Source organism: Pogona vitticeps, chromosome 13, assembly GCF_051106095.1.
Source record: "Pogona vitticeps strain Pit_001003342236 chromosome 13, PviZW2.1, whole genome shotgun sequence".
NCBI lineage: Eukaryota > Metazoa > Chordata > Lepidosauria > Squamata > Agamidae > Pogona > Pogona vitticeps.
The window spans coordinates 17,652,346-17,673,623 of record NC_135795.1 but is presented as its reverse complement, the minus strand read 5'-3'; the positions used below and the strand labels follow the sequence as shown (position 1 = coordinate 17,673,623).

General features: G+C 45.2%; 3 protein-coding genes across 7 annotated transcripts in view; 1 reads left to right on the top strand and 2 right to left on the bottom strand.

Moving 5' to 3' along the window:
• MAD1L1 (mitotic arrest deficient 1 like 1) overlaps positions 1 to 6,778 on the bottom strand; it is a 451,517-nt gene extending 444,739 nt beyond the window's left edge. Inside the window, exons 1-4 of one of the 5 annotated variants that reach the window (XM_078381280.1) lie at positions 6,572 to 6,778; positions 5,663 to 5,782; positions 2,515 to 2,656; positions 174 to 314 (exon numbers count right to left, since the gene is read on the bottom strand). In XM_078381280.1, coding sequence (XP_078237406.1) covers positions 174 to 314; positions 2,515 to 2,656; positions 5,663 to 5,782; positions 6,572 to 6,645 — 477 coding nt within the window. In that variant the 5' untranslated portion in view covers positions 6,646 to 6,778. The remainder of the gene's footprint in view (positions 1 to 173; positions 315 to 2,514; positions 2,657 to 5,662; positions 5,783 to 6,571) is intronic. The other 4 variants (XM_020804300.3, XM_078381279.1, XM_078381281.1 and 1 more) reach the window with 4 other exon arrangements.
• Positions 6,779 to 7,097: 319 nt separating this feature from the next.
• MRM2 (mitochondrial rRNA methyltransferase 2) lies at positions 7,098 to 11,346 on the bottom strand. Its single transcript, XM_020804288.3, has 3 exons — positions 11,204 to 11,346; positions 10,039 to 10,325; positions 7,098 to 8,721 (listed from the first exon to the last, which is right to left on the bottom strand). The coding sequence occupies exons 1-3, from the start codon at positions 11,209 to 11,211 to the stop codon at positions 8,270 to 8,272; spliced, it is 747 nt and encodes a 248-aa protein (XP_020659947.3). The 5' UTR covers positions 11,212 to 11,346; the 3' UTR covers positions 7,098 to 8,269.
• A 68-nt stretch (positions 11,347 to 11,414) lies between these two features.
• Positions 11,415 to 19,776, top strand: NUDT1 (nudix hydrolase 1). Its single transcript, XM_020804289.3, has 4 exons — positions 11,415 to 11,669; positions 12,276 to 12,435; positions 18,369 to 18,514; positions 19,399 to 19,776. The coding sequence occupies exons 2-4, from the start codon at positions 12,284 to 12,286 to the stop codon at positions 19,569 to 19,571; spliced, it is 471 nt and encodes a 156-aa protein (XP_020659948.3). The 5' UTR covers positions 11,415 to 11,669; positions 12,276 to 12,283; the 3' UTR covers positions 19,572 to 19,776.
• The last annotated feature ends 1,502 nt before the right edge of the window (positions 19,777 to 21,278 follow it).

Here is a 21,278-nt window from a genome sequence, read left to right as displayed (position 1 = left end):
GGGTACTCAAGGTTGGGAACCACTGTTTGAGAGGGAACATGGTCCCTGACAGATCAAATTACCCAGATCTATCTTAGAAGAAGCTGTGCATCCTCCCCTTTGGGCATTAAAAAATCCAGGATCCCAGAACATTTCGATTTGATACAGTAAATTAGCCTCACACACAAACTCACCTCAAAATTCCTTGCATTTGTATTGGCCTCCCTCTCCAGCTCAATCCGAGCCCTTTTGTGACTCAGTTCCATTTGCCTTTTCTCCCGTTCCACTTGCAAGAGCTGTGTCCCTGAACGGATTTGCCCAGCCTGCTCTTCAAGCTGATCCAAAAAAAGACAGAAAAAGACACTTGAAGGAAGCAGTACTTCCACAAGACTTCTAAGACTCTCGGCATATTCTAGGAATTCTGCAAGTTTTCCTCTCCCCACCTGTTCCCAAAGCTGAAAACAAACTGTGAAACTGACTCGTCCTTTAGATGGGACATCACATGAATGTCCTTAAAAATATATTTGTCTAAAAACAGCCTTGTCTAAAGGACACCGTATATTTCTTAGACCACCTTACAAGTTTTTTTTAAAGGTGAAGCAAAGAGTTCAGTGAGAATCCAAGCTCTCACCTTTCAATGCCTCACAAACAACCAAATATTTTTTTCCTTCAAATGTATAAACAAGCCAGTAAAAAAACTCCTCAGAATACACAAATAACAGGCAACAACCCAGCAAAGAAGCCTTTGGCTTCTCTCCAAATCACCCTCCTAACCACATCTCAGCATAAATAGTCCAGGCTGTAGGCAATCTTTATTAAAGGAACAAAATATTTAGGATTTGTACATCATAAAAAGCAATCTCCATTACTGACAACTGGAACAAAAACAATTTGAAAGAGGGCCCTGTGGAAATCTCCACTAATTAGCTGGCAGCAAAAGCAGGGAAATAGGAAACACGACGAGCATGCACAAAGCACCAGCAGTGGACTGTGAAGAAAAGGGAAGTATTCATTTACATCTGCAGCGTCTTATTTACACAATTTTTCCCCGCAATATTTATGAGGGCAGCAATACAGGGGAAAAATAATAATAAAAGCATGGATCTATGAACTTGCATAACCAGAAACATTTTCATTCCTGGGTATGAGCTTAACCTAGTGGCCAATACCCAAAACAGTTTGTATTTTAATTAGTGGCCAGTCCTTAAAGAAATGGGAGAGCATGGCCAGGAATGTTTTTTCCCCCTGGTTGATTCATTTAATACTACTAAACTCCTTAACCTGAAAAATATACTTAAAACGAAACAGAAAGAGAGCTAGTTTTCTAACTAGAGTGTTTTGGAAGTGTGGTGTAATGATTCAAATTAAGAAACCGGAGCATGGGGATCCATGTTCTAGCCTGCCATGAATTATAAAGTTCACTGGGTAATCTTGGGCCAGTCATTACTTCCCATGCTAAATCAACTTCACAGGGTTATTAAAATAAAGTGGGGAGAAGAACCACATGCACCCCCTTGAGCTTACTGGAGGAAAAGCAGGCTATAAATGTTAACAACGACAAAAAACATACCGTAATTATTTAAGAAGAACAACTATTTATTTGTTTGTTTGTTTGGCTTTTACCCCGCCCATCTAGATTCAAACGAACTGTAAGGTATTAGCACAATCATTTTTTTAGCCCAGGAATATTTGCTTTCAAATTATACTCTAATCCAGTGGTTCTTAACCTTTGTTACTCGGATGCTTTTGAACTGCAACTCCCAGAAACCCCAGTCAGGACAGCTGGTGGTGAAGGCTTCTGGGAGTTGCAGTCCAAAACTCCTGAGTAACCCAAGGTTAAGAACCAGTGCTCTAATCGACTTCCCAGGTGGTTACAAAGATAAAATAGAGGGACAAATGAGGCAGAGATACACAATGTACAGTGGGGTCTTGACTTAAGAACGGCTTGAGTTAAGAACTTTTTGACTTAAGAACCGCTCTCACAGGAAAATATTGACTTGACTTAAGTACTTAGATTTGAGTTAAGAATTGAAAAAAACCCACGTGGGAGGCAGGGAAAGTGCAAAATGTGAACTTTCAGTTAACTGTTGGCCAGTGAAAAGGGTGCCTGTCTGCTTCCTCACTCCTCCCAGCGTTTAGAGAGTGGATTGGGAGTCTTCAGACTGCCTGGACTGTATTTTCCCTGCCTTCCCTGAACCTTTCTTGACCTAAGAAAAAAAGAAACAAAATATCCCCCTCTAGTGGTCGAAGGCAGAATAGCAGCTTCCCATTAGTTTCTATGGACAGAAAAGAGCAGATATGGATCAAATGGTTTTCAATGCATTCCTATGGGAAATGCAGATTTCACCTGAGAACTTTTTGACTTGAGAACCACCTTCCAATACGGATTAAGTTCTCAAGTCAAGACCCCACTGTACATTGAGCTCCTCAAGAGAAAAAAAACTAACTTCTCTCCAGTCAGGTGCTGACAACGAGGATGATTATTTCATTTCCTAAAGTAACCAATGAAGAGTAAAAGAACCAAGGTGGTCTTACCTTCATCATCTGCTCATAATTAATTTGCAGAGAGCCTTGAGGAGACTCAGGTGCTTCCTCCACAGGTTGTGACAGGTAGTTATTGAATGCTCTCATCATGGAAAAAATCATGGTGTTTCCCTCCATGTCATCCGACTGACTTCTGCAAATGCAAACCATTTATAACAAAAAGAACAAGCACATGGGTGGCTAATTAAATCCAATGCAGCATTGGTAGAGGGGATATTCATTCCTATCCCCATCATGTAAATGAGAGCAAAAGTGTAGACAAGCAAGATCCAGTTTCTCCCAGATACACGCAACACATGATTCAGTTAAGTCCAATTTTATCTCCCTTTTGGGCTGAAGATTATCTGTAGAATTTATTTGTTTTGGATAAATCTTTGACCTTTATAGATTCATACCTGCTTTTGAATTACCTGCCCATGGTAGTCGCCTTTCAGTAACAAGGAGCTGTACTCAGTCTAAAACATCCAGAGAGCTGAAGGTTCGCCAAGCTTGGTTCAACAAAGTGGTTATACAGCCTCGTGGTGCTGGTTATACTGCAGCACTGCAGCTAAAACTCTGCTCATGGCCCAGGTTCAATCCCAAGTGGTTAGCTCTTGGTTCAGTCAGCCTTCCATCCTTCCAAGGCCAGAAAATCGAGTACCCAGCTTTCTGGGGGATGGGGGGCAATGTGTAGCCTGCATATGTAAATTCTAAACTGCCCAGAGAGTGCTTTAAGCACTATGGGGTGGTATATAAGCAGCATGTTTTGCTTTTGCTTCTAGTTATTATTGCAATTCTCAGTCACATCTAATTCTTTTTCAAAGCAGTTTTTTTTTCGGGGGGGGGGGTGAGAACAGGGATATAAGTGGATCTGGGGAGGATGGCTGTAAAAAGGGTGTGGCCCAAATTTTATATATAGAAGCAGTTTCTGCTAAGAGAATCTTCCTTCAACCAGGACTGAAATGACCTCGTTTCCTGAGGATGATGGAAACGGTAGCCCTTAACATCTGCATGTCAGCAGAAAAAGGAAGGCTGTATTCAGGGGGGGGGGGGGGGAATCACTAAATACAAGCCAATAAGTAAAAAGTGTTTAATAATTGACTGAAATCCTGTTGCACAGTTATATAAAACAACATAACTTTTGGAAGTGAAGTGCTGAAATTTCAGAAACCTCCATAGACATTTTTTGTTGCAACCTGACTTGCACAATTACAGGCATCGGCCAAAATTCTGTTGCCTAGTGCAGTAAATCACCGTTAAAGCAGGCCAATTGAATCAATGGGGATTTGGTGAGTCAACTGCACCATAAATTCCACTGATTCAAACAGGCCTGCTCTACCAACAACCTAGTTTGATACAGGAAGTGAATTAAAAGTAGGTACAGTTGAATCAATGGAAGTTCCAAAGGTGGCTTGCTAGGGGCCTACTCTAATGACATTTACTACACTAAGCAACAGATTTTAACCATTGTTCCCTTTTCTCCAAACAACCATTTAGAAGTATTTTATGCTATAGTTAAGAATAGTTTCCTTCCCCTCGGAAACAGCAACAAGACAGAAATGTTCAACGTGTCTTGAACCCGCATCCCTAGTGAGAAAGAAAATGGTTGAAAACAACCAACTTTGAACTGTTCCTTTTTTCTCTCTTGCATCCAAAAAGCACTGTTTACTTCCATGAAACACGTTACAACGTAGTTGAATGGTAAAGGGTTTGTAGACAGAAGGTACTACGTATGTTCAAACGCTTCCATACTCACTTTTAAAAATTCTCAGAACACGGAAATAACAAAGGCTTCTGTCAAAGAGATCCTACCATGTGGAAGTTGAAAAAGAACCCTGCTCTGGCATGTTGGAGCACTTTCATCTTCTTCTTTGATTGTTTACTTACTGTACTTCCACACCACTCAGTATAAAAACATTTCTGGGCACTTTGTACACAGTAACACATTGAGACATCAATGTAACCATTTACATCAAAACAATCAGAGAGCCTTGTCAGTTTCACTACCAGCCTGTACTCTAACCATCCCCCCCCCTCCACGAATAAGGCTGCATCTGGGTGGGTTGGGAGAGGGTGGCTCCTATTTAGGCTAGGCATCATGGCCAGGGACCCTCTTGGTGCAAGCAAATCGCTTTGGTGGGGATCATCCTGCCGCTAGAGAGCCTCAAGATGAGAGAGAGGGTTACCCGCCCACCCTTTAAAGAAAGGCAGGCTTCACCAAGGGGGTGTGCTAATCAACATGCAAGGATGTCAACCTGGAAAGGATTCCTTCACTCCCCGCCCCCCCAAAAAAACACAGTTCCAAATTCCGAATTCACCTCCTCATAGTGCAGGTCAGGAGGGGTGGGGGGGTCTTTTCCCACCCTTTCAGAGACTAGGAAAGAGGCCCTTTCCAGCAGGACAAAGCGGCCTCTGCTGGGGTTGCGTCCCTTTCCGCACAACCCTGAGAAGCCGGCAGGAGCCCCCTCCTCTGTTTTGAGGGGGGGCCACCTTCAAGTAGGGATGTGTATGTGGGGCTCTCAGAGGAAGGTTGCTGGACCTCTGTGTGTGTTTTGAGGGGGGCCACCTTCAAGTAAGGGTGTACGTGTGGGTGGAGGGGGCCACCTTCAAGTAGGGAGGGGTGTGTGTGTCTGTTTTGAGGGGGGCCACCTTCAAGTAAGGGTGTGGGTGTGGGTGTCCTGGGCTGCTTCTTCAGCGGAGAAGAAACTTCCCTCTCCTTCCTTTACTCGGGAGGAGTTTTCCTCTTCTCTTCCTCCCCCCCCCCTTCTTTTCCCTCTCAGCGTTGGTTGGGGGGGTGGAGAGGCTTTCCTTGGAGAAAGGAAAGGCGGCGTCGGGGGGGGGGAGAGAGGAAAGTGCCGTGTCCTCTTCTCAAACGGAAGGCTGCCCTCCCTTCTAAGAGGACCACGGGCCGTCCTCCCTCCACACACACACACACTACACACTCGCCCGACCAGGTAGGACGGCGGCAGAGGAAGAGTCGGTGGGTGGGAAAACGCGCCCGCTTCGCCTCGGAGCGAGCGAGCGCGCGCGCAATAAAGAGAGAGTCGGACAGAAGCCTTTTCCCGCCCACGCGGGGAGTCACGTGCCTGCCGCCCGCCCGCCCGCGCGCGCTCTTCTCCCTCCTCCCCCCCATCTCTCCTCAGCGCTCCGCCGGACTCACCCTCCCCAACCAGCCATGGCTTCCCTTCTTCGCCAAACCGCCGCTCGCGCTCCCTCTCCTCGCCCAGGCAAGCCAGCCGAGAGGATCTCGAACCCAGCTCTCGCGAGAGCCGACCGGCTTCTGGGGGAAAAAAAGAGAGAGAGAGGCGCGAGGCTTGCTTGCGCGCGGCTGGACTGCAACGCCCAGAAGGCCGCCTGGAGCCTGGCCTGCCGCAGGGCATCCTGGGAGTTGCAGTCCCCCCAAAGTCGCCACAGGGCCTCCCACCTGGAGCCTCTCCTCCCTTCGCCCCGCCTCTCTCTCTCTCTCTCTCGGGCACACCTGGGCTCTCCATGGGCCCGTAATCTTCCGAATACAGGCGCATACCTTAATTTTCTTCTCCGGCACTTGCGGTTCAAAACCCTCTGTTGGGTCTGTGCGCTTCTTTTTTTATTGGGCCTCCTTAAAATTAATTAACAACCCCCCGAATAAAAAAAAGGGGGGGGCTTTTCAAGCTCCTCCAAGACTCTGTTAAACGGCGCTCCTTCTAAAATATGATTTCGGTACTCGAAGCAAAGTACACCCCGCGCCTGATTTGGGACCACCTGGGCTCTGTTTCTTTGCTTTTATTATTATTAGAAAAATGTCTATTTCCTCTCCCTGCAGAGCGATTATTGAGGATTACAACACAGCAAGAGACCGATTTAAGGGTTCATAGTAGTCCTGTTACTATCTTTCAATATGTATAAAAGACAGGAAACATATTGTGGTACTACTAAGGCTATTATCTTTAGTTTAGTATTTATTCCAGATTGATTTCAGGATAAAAGTGCACACGGAAATAGATTGTTTAGGCTTTAGAAGTAACAAACTGTCTTGGTCTTGTTACACAAATCATACAATGTAAAAAAAGAAGTTCCATCGACAACATACCTCCAAGATAAGCAATGTTCTTCGCCCAGAACTAAATATAGCACGTCTGGAGATACCAGGAAGCAGGTTCCCATTGCTAACTGCTTGCAGGTGCTCCAAAAGATTTTTCCCTCAAACACACACACACCTGATCCTTTTTAAAGGGAAATATTGGGGCTTCAACGGGGAACTTCCTCTATGCAAAGCCTCAAGCAAAGGTCCTTCCATATATCACAGAGAGACACATGTGTGTTCTACTTTTAAAAGTTCCTGCAGGAGATTTACGCCAAGCATATTTTGGAAGTTTAAAACCACTGATATTAATGCAATTATTTCCCGTCTCTTTTCCCACCTGAAGCCCATCCCTTAACAACACCATGGACAGAAATTGAAGCCTGAATATGGCCACCCACACATCTCAAACAAACCTCATACTAAAATGTATCTTATTTGCTGACCAGTATATTCTAGGATTTATAATCCAAAGGTTATTAATTTAACCCCACCTTTTGTCTTTAAAGGAGCCAAGTAATCTTTGCTATCAATATTTGTTCACCATTGCAAAAGAACATTTATTTCTATTACACTTAAATCAGAGAAAAAAGAAACATGCAATTTCTCTCATCAAAACTAAGTTTGTCTTCTTCAGACTTTCAGACTAGTTTTTTGTAGCAATTGTTCTTTCTTGCTGGGGGCCATTTTCTAAAACAAACATTTATTTAAATCTCCTCATAAAAATTGTTTTGTCTATTTTTAAAGAAGAGGGAGCTCCAGCAGGCGAAACTTTTATGACAAAGGTGCACATGCTGAAAAGTTTGCTTCAACACAATTATTAAAGCTAGAGAAACTCCACTGCCCATTTCATGTGGCTACCCTGTTTCCCCAAAAATAAGACTGTCTTATATTAATTTTTGCTCCAAAAATGCATTAGGGCTTATTTTCAGGGGATGTTTTATATTTTTCATGTACAACAATCGACATTTATTCAAATACAATTATGTCATCTTCTGGTGGCTGCACAAGAGTGGAGGGTGGGGTTTCACTTCACTGGGGCTTATTTTTGGGGTAGGGCTTATATTACGAGCACCCTGAAAAATCGTACTAAAGCTTATTTTCAGGTTAGGTCTTATTTTAGAGGAAGCAGGGTACTACAGAAGTAAAACTGGATATTATGATGTTGGTTGCTGCCGGCCTCACTTTGCTCTCATAGTACCTCTCTGATAAAACATTACTGAAAACATCTCTTTTTCTTCTTATACATTTCTGAAAAAATACATTTCAACAACGACATGCAATGTCTCCAGCATTCTTGTCTTATAGAACCACCAAAACGTTGCTACAAATATCCATTCTGTTTTGGTGGAAAGGAGAGCAAACTGAAAAGTGGGCATCGGGTAGGATTCCAAAAAGCCCATGACCACGAAGGACAGTTTTTTAGGGTGGAAATCTGTCAAACCCAAAACCATGATCTTCATTTAATATTTTATTCATACTGCTCACAAGCCATCCTGTAACCAAAGTTCTGTGGGCTGCTTGCAAGAATAACAAACAAAACTGCAAATCATAACAAAATACAGCAAAGGGAACACGGCTCACTATTATGAACCAAAACAATTTAAAAAGCACAGATGACAGAGGAAAGGAAAGGCTGTCATCCAATCACGTGCAGGCTGAAATCCCTGAAATCGACTCTCAAAAGCTTGATTCCAAGAAGCAAGGTTATCTGTGTTCCCTCTGCTGCACGGCTGACCCAGTTTTATAGAATTTGGCCAAGTAAAAAGTCTCTGCTGACTCTTTCCTACTGGCAGGAGGCTTTAAGAGTTTCACTTCCTTGAAGTGTTCCATGAGTCTCTTTTGGAGGAGGTTGCTGTCCCGGCCCTGCCAGAATTTGCAAAGGAGGGTCCCGCCGGGCTCCAAAACATGTGGGGCCAGATCCAGAAGAGATAAGCAGAGCTGGATCAACTTGAGGTGATCAATTTCCCGGACCCCTGTAGCGTTAGGGGCCATGTCACTCAGGATGACATCCGCTTTCCCTTTGGGGAGCACCTCTTGGATTTTCTTCTGGGTGTTCAGATCTGTGACATCAGAGTAAGGCAAAAAGGTTGCTCCTTCCAGGGGGAAAAGGTGCTGGAGGTCAACTCCCAGGACAAAACCGGTAGGGGCACTCGGATCTAGGAGGCAAAGAGTCAAGGTGAAATAACACAATCACACTGAGCCAGCCTGACTTTCCTCCCAAAGTTCTTGAGAGGAAAAGAGAGAGAGAAGCAAGAGCAACTTGTGGCATCCTGAACTCGCGGGAAGAAATCCAGGCTATAAATGCAACTAATAAACAAACCAGTCATGATCAACACCCACTTATGGACCCGTTTCAGGATTTGACCTAATTCCCTTTCAATGCCACTCATCATCCATACATGTGGCAGGAAATTCTATATACTGTACTGATTACACACAATGTGAATTGTTTCTTTTTGTCTATGAGGTTCCCCAGCCCTCCTTTCAAGGGCTGAAATCCAGCGGTCACAACTAGAGGAGGGCCACTGAATCAGTGGGGATTTGGTGAGTCAACACCTATGTAAGTTTCACTGATGTAATGGGCCTACTCTGGCTGTGACTTGCAACTGGATTTCAGCCAGTGGAGTATAATACTTCTTGAACTCTCCAGTAGGTTTAGCAAGCAAAGGCACTGAGAAAATATTTATTTATTTATTGTATTTATGTGACAGGCCACATAGTTTTCCCAGGAAGCCTTTCCATTCTGCCACCAACATGCGTTCCACACATTCATAATCTGCAACTGGATGTTGTCAAAGTACTGTTAAGCATACCTTTGGCCAGCATACTAATTTATCTCAGTCCATACATTTTATTTCTAGCACCCCTACCCTGTGAGAAGCTTTTCTAAAAAGCAAGCCTTTCGGTAAAGAAAGATCAATATTTCAGAAATCGTAGTCACTGATCACTTTCTCATGTTCTCATCAAGCACTTCCAGAATCGGCCAGCAATAGTGACATTTTCTGCTGTTGGAGCACTTTTTCCTGACATAAACAAATTAAACTGAATTCTTCCACGATAAACCATCAGGTCACATTTTTAATGAGTCAGCCAGGAAGATCAGATCATCAAATAACAATTAGATAAGGAGAGGATACTGCTCTGGATCTGATCAACCCAGTAAAAGTTTTAACTTCACCCTTGCTTGGGGGATAATCCCTATAAAAAGGAATCGAGCTCAATCAAGTCCCATTAAATCTGGCAAGAGTTACAACACAGCTAACAGGCAAGCATCACAAACTGGAAGACAACTACCCATTGGCCTGGGTCCCCTTCCAAACCAGCTTTTCCCAACCTGAAGCCCTCCAGAAATGTGGGAACTACAATTCCCAGGCCACCACAGCTAACTTCATAGGCTATGATATGGGGCAAATTGTAATCTGACAAATCTGGAAGATGCAAAGTGTAGGAGATGGTGTTCTACACAAACTCACCAGAGCCAGCAGCGTTGACTCTCTGGACTGCAACTTGAGCCCAAGCACCAGGGGCTGCACCACAATCGATCACATGTAGCCCAGGGAGAAGAATCCTGTGTTTGTCATCTATTTCCAGCAGTTTGAAGGCACTCCGGCAACGATAGGCCTGCTGTTTGGCTTTCTTCACATACGGGTCACTGAAATGCCGCTCCAGCCAATGTTGCTCTGCTCCCGTTTTCCCTAGGTACGGCCCTGCAGTGTGGATCCTCCGGCACTGCAGCACAAGCCTTGAGAACTTCCAGTTCCTAAAGGAAATGCAGGTTGTTGCAGACGATGTTCTAGAATCTGATTGTACCCCTCCAGATTTCCACACCCTTCCAGTTTCCTTTTCTAAAATCAGCAGATCTTTTTTTTTTTAAGTTTTAAAAGACTGTTTAAAAAAGACTGTCTCATGCTTCTAGTCCCTTGTGGGAACTCACAACAGGTTAAAAATCATAATGCTGTGAAAAACAATTCCCGTTTCACTGTTGACACACATACACCCCAACACATGCTTGTAATACAATGCAGCACTTCTGAAGTAGGTGGAGGAACCACATTTGATTAAAAGTGTAGTGTACAAAAACTTGCTCTTGTTCTTCCGTGTCATCAACTCACCTCCGACTTATGGTGACCCTTCCAATGAGCGATCTCCCCAAAAAACACACCCCATAACAAATGTGTTCATTTTTGCAGTGCAGTCCAGACTCTTTACAATTTCTCCCTAAAACACCCAAGAGCCTAAAGATTACAAGTTTTATTTGGCACCAGCTTGCCTCGTCCGCAGCCCATCAGGGGCACCTAAGAAATTTACTGAGCTGAAAGCAACACCTTTGGCATTTTAGGGGACCGACTCCATCAGGGATCTCCCTGAGAGTCGGAAACTGTCCCGGCAGGGGCCCTTCCCGTCCACAACGGTTGTCTCCTGCAACCTGCCTCCCCTCCCCAAACAAGAGACCATCTCTAAGACAAGTCATTCTTCATCAGCGGGGGGGGGGGGGGTCAGGATAAGCATGTATTAGGATTGCAAGGGAAGGGTGCGTCGTCTGGGGAGGGGGGAGACAAAAGGTAGGCCCACTGGGTGCGCGCGCGTTTGTGTGTGTGAGAGAGAGTTTTGTGCTTCCCCCTCTGGCAAGGCACTCACCGGCTCATGTCCTCGCCAGATACAGCTTCCCGTTCCACCCAAAAGGGGACGGCTTTCAGCGGCGCACCGACGTGTCCGTTCCCTTAAGTTTCCCCCTGAAAAACAAGAGTCCCGCGTCCCGAGTTCCGCTCGGGAACAAAGACCTTAAAATAATTTATTCATTTATTTAACTTATTTTTTTCTGCCGGATTTCCCCGCCCTGAAGAGAGCCACGCCTGGCCCGGCGGGACTGCCACCCCCCCTTTTTTTTTTCAGGGCCGGCGGTTTCGTCTCCCGCCTTTTTTCTTGGGAGGACTTGGTGGTGGGGAAACATTTCTCTCCCCCTTGCATCGTTTTAGGGATAAAGAGGGACGCTGGAGGAAAAAAAGTGGCGAAAGCTAGACGGGGAGAGAAGTAGGAGGACGGAAGCCGAGAAATAAAGCCCTGTTGAATTAAAGGGACGGTTTCGTGGTTGTAAACCCCAGAGGTGAGAGATACTCCTTAAATCCTAAAAATCATGCATAAGCAGTATCAGAGATTGGGTCCTTTCCAGCTCTGGAAGGTTATGATGTCTACCCAAAGCCCCAAATGCAATTGCATGCCAAGTTTTGACGTGCTTGTTTAGAAACAAGCCCCACAGAGAGTGCAATGCAGGTTCCCCCCCCCCCAAAAAAAGAAGCTGCCCTCTGTAACCTAGTTCCAAGCATACTGGTGTGCACCCACTTCTCTGGCAATGATATGAACATATTCTGCCTAGAATCGTGCTGTTCTATGGGGCTTTTTAATGTGTTGGGCTTTGGGTGGGGCAACAGGACATGCTGCAGAACTGACAAGACTAGAAAGCCAGTATTTGAGAAACAAGTCTTGTAGGCTGTTTAATGGTTACACCTTATTATATTTGTCTCATATGTTCTCTTTTTTTCCCTGCCCTGTTTCTTCAGAATGCTATTTTTATTCACAACAACAGGAACCTCTTGGGAACTGTGGCGCCCCAGAATTCTCATTCAACCGTCTCTTCCGTTGCCTATTTGCTAGCTGTTAATTTGGCTTGAGCAAATGAATTGACAGCTGGTGTCCTCCCTTTTGTACACAGTGTGAACCATGCTGACCACCAAGCTGTTGACTCTGGTTCTCGTGGTGCAGCCACAGCGTGTCCTGCTGGGGATGAAGAAGCGTGGCTTCGGCGTAGGTCTCTGGAATGGATTTGGAGGGAAGGTGCAACCAGGGGAAACCATTGAGCAGGCGGCTAGAAGGTATCAATGGGACCACCTGGGGACCACAGCTGCCTTGTGCAAGCAGGACAGGGTGGGTCTTTATTGTGTCTGTAGTAGACAATCATTTTTATATATGTTTTATAAAAACAATAATAAACACCCCATGTCTATTCATATATACAAACAAATAAATAATCCAAATATTGTAAGGGGTTGTGACAAACCCAGACCTACTGGGATCTGTCACACAGTTACACTAAGCTGCCACCAACCATTCCCTTTAAGAAGTCACACAGACCAGGGATGGATTTTTAAACAATAAAAAGAATAAGGTTTATTTTAAATACACACAGGGAAAAATAAACAATCAGGTAAATAAGATAAAGTAACGTGGCTTAGTTTCACTCATACATACACACAGTTTGGTTCACACAGAACCCTTAACTTGAAGCACAGACCCTGAACCTATCAGTTCTGGCTAACCAACAGACACCTGAACCTATCAGGTTGGTACTCTGACACACAGTAGTACCCTGTCTGACAAACAGACTCCCACAACAGCTTCTTCTTCCCAGCTGCTGCTTCGTCACTTCCCAGTGTCTCTCAGTGTGTTTCCTAGTGACTCATCAACTCTCCACACACGCTTCACATATATATACAGTACAGCCCCTCCTCCTGATGTCCCGCCTTCCACTCCCCATAGGATGGAACTTTCCCTCCAAACCCATGACAGACAGGTAACATCAGTGCTGTATGTAACACCTCCCCTCTTTATAAGTTGTTTTGTAGGGGGAAAGCTAAGGTGCTTTTCACCAAAAAACAACCTGGATAAAATACACAACAACAGTTATACATACCATATCATACTTACTTATACTTACATTCTAAGTTAACCATAGCAATTAGGCATTTAAACATTTACCATATACATTACATCAATTTACCTTTATTCATACAAACCAAGTTCAAAAAACAGGTACATTTAACTTTTTGTCATCAATATATATACATAGTCCATGTTTCTTTCGCCGTCTTCATTCTTCAGGTCTTCTTGACAAGGCGTCAGCAACACATTTCACTGACCCTCTGACCACCTTCACTTCAAAGTCATAGTCCTGTAGGTTTAAAGCCCACCTCATAAGTTTGCTATTGTGGGTTTTCATTGTCTTTAACCATTGCAGTGGTGAATGGTCAGTGCACAGAACAAAATGTCTTCCCCAGATGTAAGGCTTGGCCTTCTGGATCGCGTAGACTATGGCCAAACACTCCTTCTCCACGGTTGCCAAATGTCTCTCACCTTTTTGAAGTTTCCTACTCAGGTAGGACACTGGATGTTGGTCACCATTCTCATCCTCCTGGCACAGAACTGCTCCTACCCCGCTGTTAGACGCATCGGTGTATATGATGAACTCCCGGTCGAAGTCTGGAGCACGCAGCACAGGATAGTTGATTAACGCCTCCTTCAACCTCTGGAACGCCGCCTCACAGTCGCTGGTCCACAGGATGCGGTCATCAGCCTTCTTCCTCGTCAGATCGGTCAGCGGAGCCGCAATCTCGCTAAACCTCGGGATGAACTTTCTGTAGTAGCCCACCAACCCAAGAAATGATTTGACTTTTTTCTTGGTGTTGGGTCTAGGCCAATCACGAACAGCTTCTATTTTGGCCTCCAGGGGTTTTATCACTCCTCCCCCTACCATGTGACCCAAGTATTTTATTTCTGGGCTACCCAGCTGACACTTGCTGGCCTTTACTGTTAGCCCTGCTGCACTTAACCTCTGCAGCACTAACTCCAGGTGTAACAGGTGATCTTCCCAGGTATTACTGAAGATCCCTATGTCGTCAATGTAGGCCACTGTAAAGTCACTGAGCCCTGCCAAGGTCTGGTCCATCAGCCTTTGGAATGTGGCTGGTGCATTTCTGAGACCAAAGCTCAGGACTCGAAACTCATAGAGACCAAAAGGGCTGCAAAAGGCAGTCTTTTCTTGATCCCTGGGATCAATTCTTAATTGCCAATATCCCTTTACCAGGTCCAATGATGAGATGAACCGACAACCCCCTATGGTTTCAATCAGGTTGTCTAGCCTGGGCATTGGGTAGGCATCAGGAGTGGTTACACGGTTTAATTTCCTGTAATCGACACAAAACCTAATGCTCCCATCAGGCTTGTCCACAAGGACTATCGGAGAGGACCAAGGACTAGAAGAGGGGACGATTATGTTCTCCCTCAGCATCTCGTCCAGCTCCTTCCGCACCTTGTCCCTATAGGGTCCCGTTACTCGGTATGGGGATACTGCCTGCGGGGGTGCATCCCCTGTGTGGATCCGATGCATCACTCCCTTCACTATCCCCGGCTTGTTGGAAAACACCTGTTGATATTTACTAAGCAGCATTTTTAGTTCTTGCTGCTGGTCTTGGGTGAGTGCAGGACTGATCTTTACCTCCTCTGGGTTGTATTTTACTTCCCCTCTACCCTCCCAGAAGGGTAATTCAGCTTCCTCACTCTCAGCTGCTTTTATCGCGAATAAAACCCTCTGTTCCCCTCTGTAGTAGGGCTTTAGGGCATTCACATGAACCACCCTCCTTGCTTGGTTCTCCTCCTGCTCTATTAGGTAGTTCAGGTCTGACATCTTGGAAATGACCCTATATGGTCCTGCCCATTTGAGCTGCAGTTTATTCTCTCTGCAGGGCCTAAGCCAAAGCACTTCCTCCCCTGGGTCAAAGTGCCTCTCTCTAGCTTTGTGGTCATACCATGTTTTCTGTCTGACCTTCTGAGCTTGCAGGTTTTCTGCTGCCAGCTCTAGATTTCTCCTTAGGTCATTCATCAAGGTGTCTATGTATGTCACAACGTCTTGTGGGTCATCCTGGGTGATCTGCTCCCAATTTTGTTTGATCAAATCAAGGGGCTCTTTCACCCCTAAGTGTGCAGCAAACATGTCAGAGTGACCCCTTTGTAAGATCATGGGGCGATACTTTTCAGGTACCACCAGCTGACTTCTGATCCCATCTCCCCCTTTTGAGATATTCCTCAGGGTCTCTCTATATAAAATCCCCTTTTTCTCCAGAAATCTCACTGGGGTTTCAGGTGTTAGCTGGGCGTCAGTCACCTGTTCAAAACACTTTTGGAGAGTGGCGTCTGCCTTTTGCTCCTGTCCAAATCTGCTGTCTGTGGTTAAGGTTTCCACCACAGCTTCTGAACTCCCCTCTGCTTCCGTCTCTGGCTCATCATTACCCCCCTGAACTGTCCCCGTGGTGGCTTGTGAGCGTGTAATCACTAGCACCCGTTTCACATGTTCAGCCAGGTCATTTCCCACGAGCACGGCTGCTGGCAGAGTCGATGAAATCGCTAGCCTCCAAACTCCCCTCCAGCCTTGAAAGTTGACAGGTACCTCTGCTACTGGCAGAGAGATTACCTGCCCCTCAATCCCTGCCACCTTCATGGTCTCATTTGGGATTATAAACTCCCTAGGAATAATATCTGGATGGCACAGGGTTACCTGGGAACAAGTGTCCCGCAGCCCCCTATACTGACGGTCAAGTATTCCTACGTCCACCCCTGCTGTCTCAAACAACTGGGAATCTGTTTTCACCAGCAAGCAGCGCTTTACCTCCACAAGAGGACCATTTTCCTCAGCCTGATCAGCAGAGGTAGCTGTTCCAGACTGAGTAGCCATGGCAACAGGCTCCCTCAGTGACACTGAGCCTTGCTCTTTCTGGACACAGAACACAGCTTTTGGCTTGGTCCCACTAGAATCCTGAGGCACCATTCCTTTTAGCTGCTTTAATTTCTGACACTCTGAGATTAGATGACCCTTTCCCTGACAGAAATAACATTTTCTGGTGTATTTTGATTCTCTCTCATCTTGTTTTGGTTTTCCCTCCGAAATCTGAGGTCTTAGTTTCATGTCTGAGGGCTTCCCTTCACCATGGGCCCCTCCCCCTTGCTGGCTTTTCCCTGGTCCCTGAGAGTACTTGCTGTAGGTTTCTTTGGGTTTACCTACAGATTTCCCCTCACCCAAGGGCTTTCTTATTTGGGAAATAAAATCTGCGATCTCGGCGGCTTCTGCCACAGATTTCGGTTTCCTTTCCCTCACCTGGAATTTCAATTCCCCATGCAGGACTGAATAGAACTGTTCCAGCGCTATCAAATCTTTAAGCTGTTCATAGGTCTCTGTTCCCTCCTGCGATAGCCATTTCTCAAGCAGCCTCACCAATTGGGCCCCCACTTGGGTAAAAGTCTGCTCTGGCTTCTTGGTGAGGGACCTGAATCTTTGTCTCAGCTGCTCTGCATTTATCCCATGTCTGGCAAACACCAGTTTTTTAAACTCTGCAAAATCTTTCATCAGTTCCTCAGGCATCTCGGCATAAACCTCAGCCAGGCTACCACTGATTAAAGATCGCATGATGGTCATCTTCTCAGTTTCCCTCACTGAGAAGTCCACAAACGCTCTTTCCACTAAGGAAAAGAACACCTCAGGACAATCTCCCTTGTGGTACACAGGGAATTTCTTCAGGTCAGCCTTAGACAATTGGCCTCCCTCAGAATCCCTATTATTATTATTATTATTCTGATTCATCAGTTCCAATTTTTTTAATTCAAACGCCATTCTCTCTCGCTCCATTCTTTCTTCTCTCTCCATTCTCTCTCTCTCTCTCTCTAACTCAAATTGCCTTTGTTTCTCTCTTTCCCTTTCCTCCATTTCAATTTGCCTTTCCCTTTCCTCCCTTCTTTCTCTCTCTAATCTTTCCTCCACTTCAAATTGCCTCATCCTCAGTTCATGCTGTTGGACTATGAGCAATTTTCTGAGTTCTGGGTTCTGCTCTCCTGTGCTGTCACCTTGCACTGAGCCAAATTCATCCTCAGAACCTTGGTCAATCTGGGGGTCTTTCACTTCACTCATTTCGGCCATCTGGCTTCGAGTCAAGGGCATAATCCCCCTCAGAACAAGCTGCTTTAAAAAGTCAAGCCTCAAAATAAAACGACCACTTTTTTCCTCTTGCCTCAGAACCAGCTTTCCCTAGAGATTGCTGCTGTTCTTCAGCACTACTTGCAACAGTATCGAGTCAGAGCCTACCCCCCTCTGCTGGGCCTCTCAGCTGGCAAGCTAGCTGGCTGTTACTACGCAGTTTTGCCTCAGCTTTTTCCCGCCAAAACTAGGCTGCCTCAGAGCACCTTAATCTAAGTCTCCCCAGTTGGCACGTTCTTCTACTAGCGCACCTCCCCGTGAGGTACACCTAGAAGATTACCTACGCGCCTCAGACTGTCCCTGACTAGACCCCACTTGCTCTGGGCACACTTGCCAAGGCTTTGCTGGACCGCTGGACAACTGGACCAGTCGTATCCCACCCGCTGGACACCAATCAATGTGACAAACCCAGACCTACTGGGATCTGTCACACAGTTACACTAAGCTGCCACCAACCATTCCCTTTAAGAAGTCACACAGACCAGGGATGGATTTTTAAACAATAAAAAGAATAAGGTTTATTTTAAATACACACAGGGAAAAATAAACAATCAGGTAAATAAGATAAAGTAACGTGGCTTAGTTTCACTCATACATACACACAGTTTGGTTCACACAGAACCCTTAACTTGAAGCACAGACCCTGAACCTATCAGTTCTGGCTAACCAACAGACACCTGAACCTATCAGGTTGGTACTCTGACACACAGTAGTACCCTGTCTGACAAACAGACTCCCACAACAGCTTCTTCTTCCCAGCTGCTGCTTCGTCACTTCCCAGTGTCTCTCAGTGTGTTTCCTAGTGACTCATCAACTCTCCACACACGCTTCACATATATATACAGTACAGCCCCTCCTCCTGATGTCCCGCCTTCCACTCCCCATAGGATGGAACTTTCCCTCCAAACCCATGACAGACAGGTAACATCAGTGCTGTATGTAACAGGGGTAATTCTGAAAAATGAGGCCATCAATTCATCTAGCATTAACTTTACTCGTTATGCGCAGGGAGCTGCAGGAAGAGAGCGGACTGACGGTGGACACTCTGCACAAGGTGGGCCTGATCACTTTCGAATTTGTGGGCGACACGGAGCTGCTGGAAGTCCATGTCTTCCGTGCTGACAGTTTCAGAGGAGAGCCCACAGAGAGTGAGGGTAAGAGTGTGCCTGGAGAAAGTTTGTAGTTTCTCTGTTCTCTTTGCAATTTGTATCCAGCGATTGCGTTCGTCATGCTTGTAAAAAGCTTCCTTCACTCGGAACAATGAGGCAGTTTGGTCTCCCTGTCCGAATCTGTCTCTGTTATCTGAAACAGAAGTCCTAAGCCGTGGGCCATGCATGGAGCTTAAAATGGGATAGGCACTTACCTACCCATAAAACTGGTTCAGTTCCACAGAGCCTGCTAGGAAATGTGAGCCTTCTTGAGCAGACATCTACCTAAATGGGTCTGTTTGAGGGGGTGTGGTGGTGCTGCAGGTTAAACCGCAGAAGCCTCTGTGCTGCAAGGTCAGAAGACCACTAGTTGTAAGATCAAATCCATGCGACAGTGAGCTCCCATCACTTGTCCCAGCTCCTGCCAACCTAGCAGTTTGAAAGCATGCAAATGCAAGTAGATAAATAGGTACCACCATGGTGGGAAGGTAACGGCGTTCTGTGTCTGCTGGCCATGTGACCACGGAAACTGTCTACAAACGCTGGCTCTACAGCTTGGAGACAGGGATGAGCACCGTGCCCTAGATTCTGACATGACTAGACTAAATGTCAAGGGGAATCTTTACCTTTTGAGGGGAAAGGAGGAACCACCCAAAATATTCTGTGGCACATTAAAACATTTTATTTGGTGTAAGCTTTCCTGGGCCTACAGCTCACTGCATCCGATACAGGGCATGTGGCCTAAGTTGGCAAATTATGTTTACCAAACAATTGGCTTGAAGAGTTTCTGGGAGAAAGAAGAGGGGGAAAGGAAGGGTGTAAACGATGCGAAGAAAACAATGGTTATTCTCCATCCTAAATTAGTCTTTCTCTTGGTTCATCCCTTTTAGAAATGCGCCCCCAGTGGTTTGAGCTTGACCAAGTGCCTTTCAAGAACATGTGGCCAGATGATGTCTACTGGTTCCCCCTTCTGCTGCAGAAGAAGTTGTTCTGTGGGTACTTCAAGTTCCAGGGACAGGACACAATCTTAGAATACACCCTCAAAGAAGTGGAGAAGATATAAGAAGAGAGGCCGAGCCCAGGAGCCATCCTGCCCAAGGGTTGACGCATAGCCCACTTTGGGGGAAAGAGACAAAACATTTGAACTTCATGAAAAGTCTTGGTCAAAAGACTTTTCCTGTAGCAAGAGAGAACAATTCTGTAACAAGCAGTTGGCGGACAGAAAAATCTGTAGAACCTTGTAGAATAAAGGAAACCATTTTCATTAACATGTTGATGAATGCTTACTGTGAACGCTTTGGACTGAGCACCCTGTAACCCGTGATTCTGTACTAGCTCGGAGGCGGACTCCCTTGTTCCCATAGGTATTATTATCCCCCTCGTGTTATGTACAGCTCAGCCTTTCTTTTAATTCGAGCAAAAGTTACGGGCAGTAGCCTTGCATCCTGAACCTGAAGTATTTCTGTGTTTTACATATCATAAAGACCAAAGTGCAATATCATGATGTCAGTGGTGGGGGTTTTTTTGCCAGTTTTAGCTTAGATTAAAAGAAAGCTTGCATTTTGCTACATTTGTGGGATAGATCAGAGGCCTGTGCTTTGCCTGCAGACGGTTCCAGGTTTGATGCCCAGCTTCTCCGAATATTGCAGGGGAAAACGTTTGCCTGAAACCTTAGAGAACTGCTCCCAGTGAGTGAGGCTGGATCCACTCCCATTTGGAGTACATCCAGTTAAGTCAAGCAGTACCGGTTGTTTGTAGAACACACTGTAAAGAAGGAACGGCCGTGTATTGTTTTTAGAAAAACTGTAACAAGTAATGGGAAAAAAAATACTTTTAACAAACCCACTTCTCAAATATGGCTTCCAAGTGAGTATAAGACTGCAATCTGAAGAACGCGAGATCACCATTTCTGGGTGGAAAGATGGGACGCTATGGAGTATCTTGAACAGAACTTAGAAATACTTGAAAATTTGGGAGACCAGCCAGTACAGTTCCAGTCATTCATAGACACAACATTCAGAAAATAAATAACACATATTCAACTGAAGAATGTTACCTTTTATATATATATATACAAGCTTTATATATCTCTTACAAATACATATTTTGTAACATCTGATAGATTTTTTTTTGGAATGTCATAATCTGTAAACATTTTATTTTTTTAGTCTACCAGCCATAGTAAGACATCCTCTGATTCCTGCAGTTTAATAAAGTGCTTCACTTCTTTAAAAAAAGAACACTGCTTTTTGTTTTGTTTTGTTTTTGCAAAGCGGGCAGGAGGTACGAAGTTGATAAAATCCAGAATTTATTTTGGACGAGAACTCCCGGAATCCTCCAGCCAGCACAGCCAAAGGGATTTTGGAATTGAGGTCCAAAAAAAGAAAGAAAGAACAGAAAATGTTTTTCCAAATTCTGATAAAAATCCCAAAAAAGTGGATTTTATGCTGGTGATTTAACAGACCAAAAGTGAGGTTTGAGATGGTTTTTGTTGCTGCTGCTGTTTTTTGAGGAGTTCCCCGTTCTACAAGACAGAGATCTTTTACATCAGCTTCCCCCTGCTGTAGTATGAACACAGTTCCTCAAAACAAACAGAAACTAAATCAAAGAGGTTCTCCCAGTAGGAGACCAACAAAGAGAAATGGCAGACCAGGAAGATGGTAAGTTGCTCATAGTTTCTCTCCCAAGGCACTGAGAACATGCATTTTAAGAACACCCAAATAGGAATCAAGACCACCTCCTGGCCTGGCGATATTACCCAGTTCTTGAC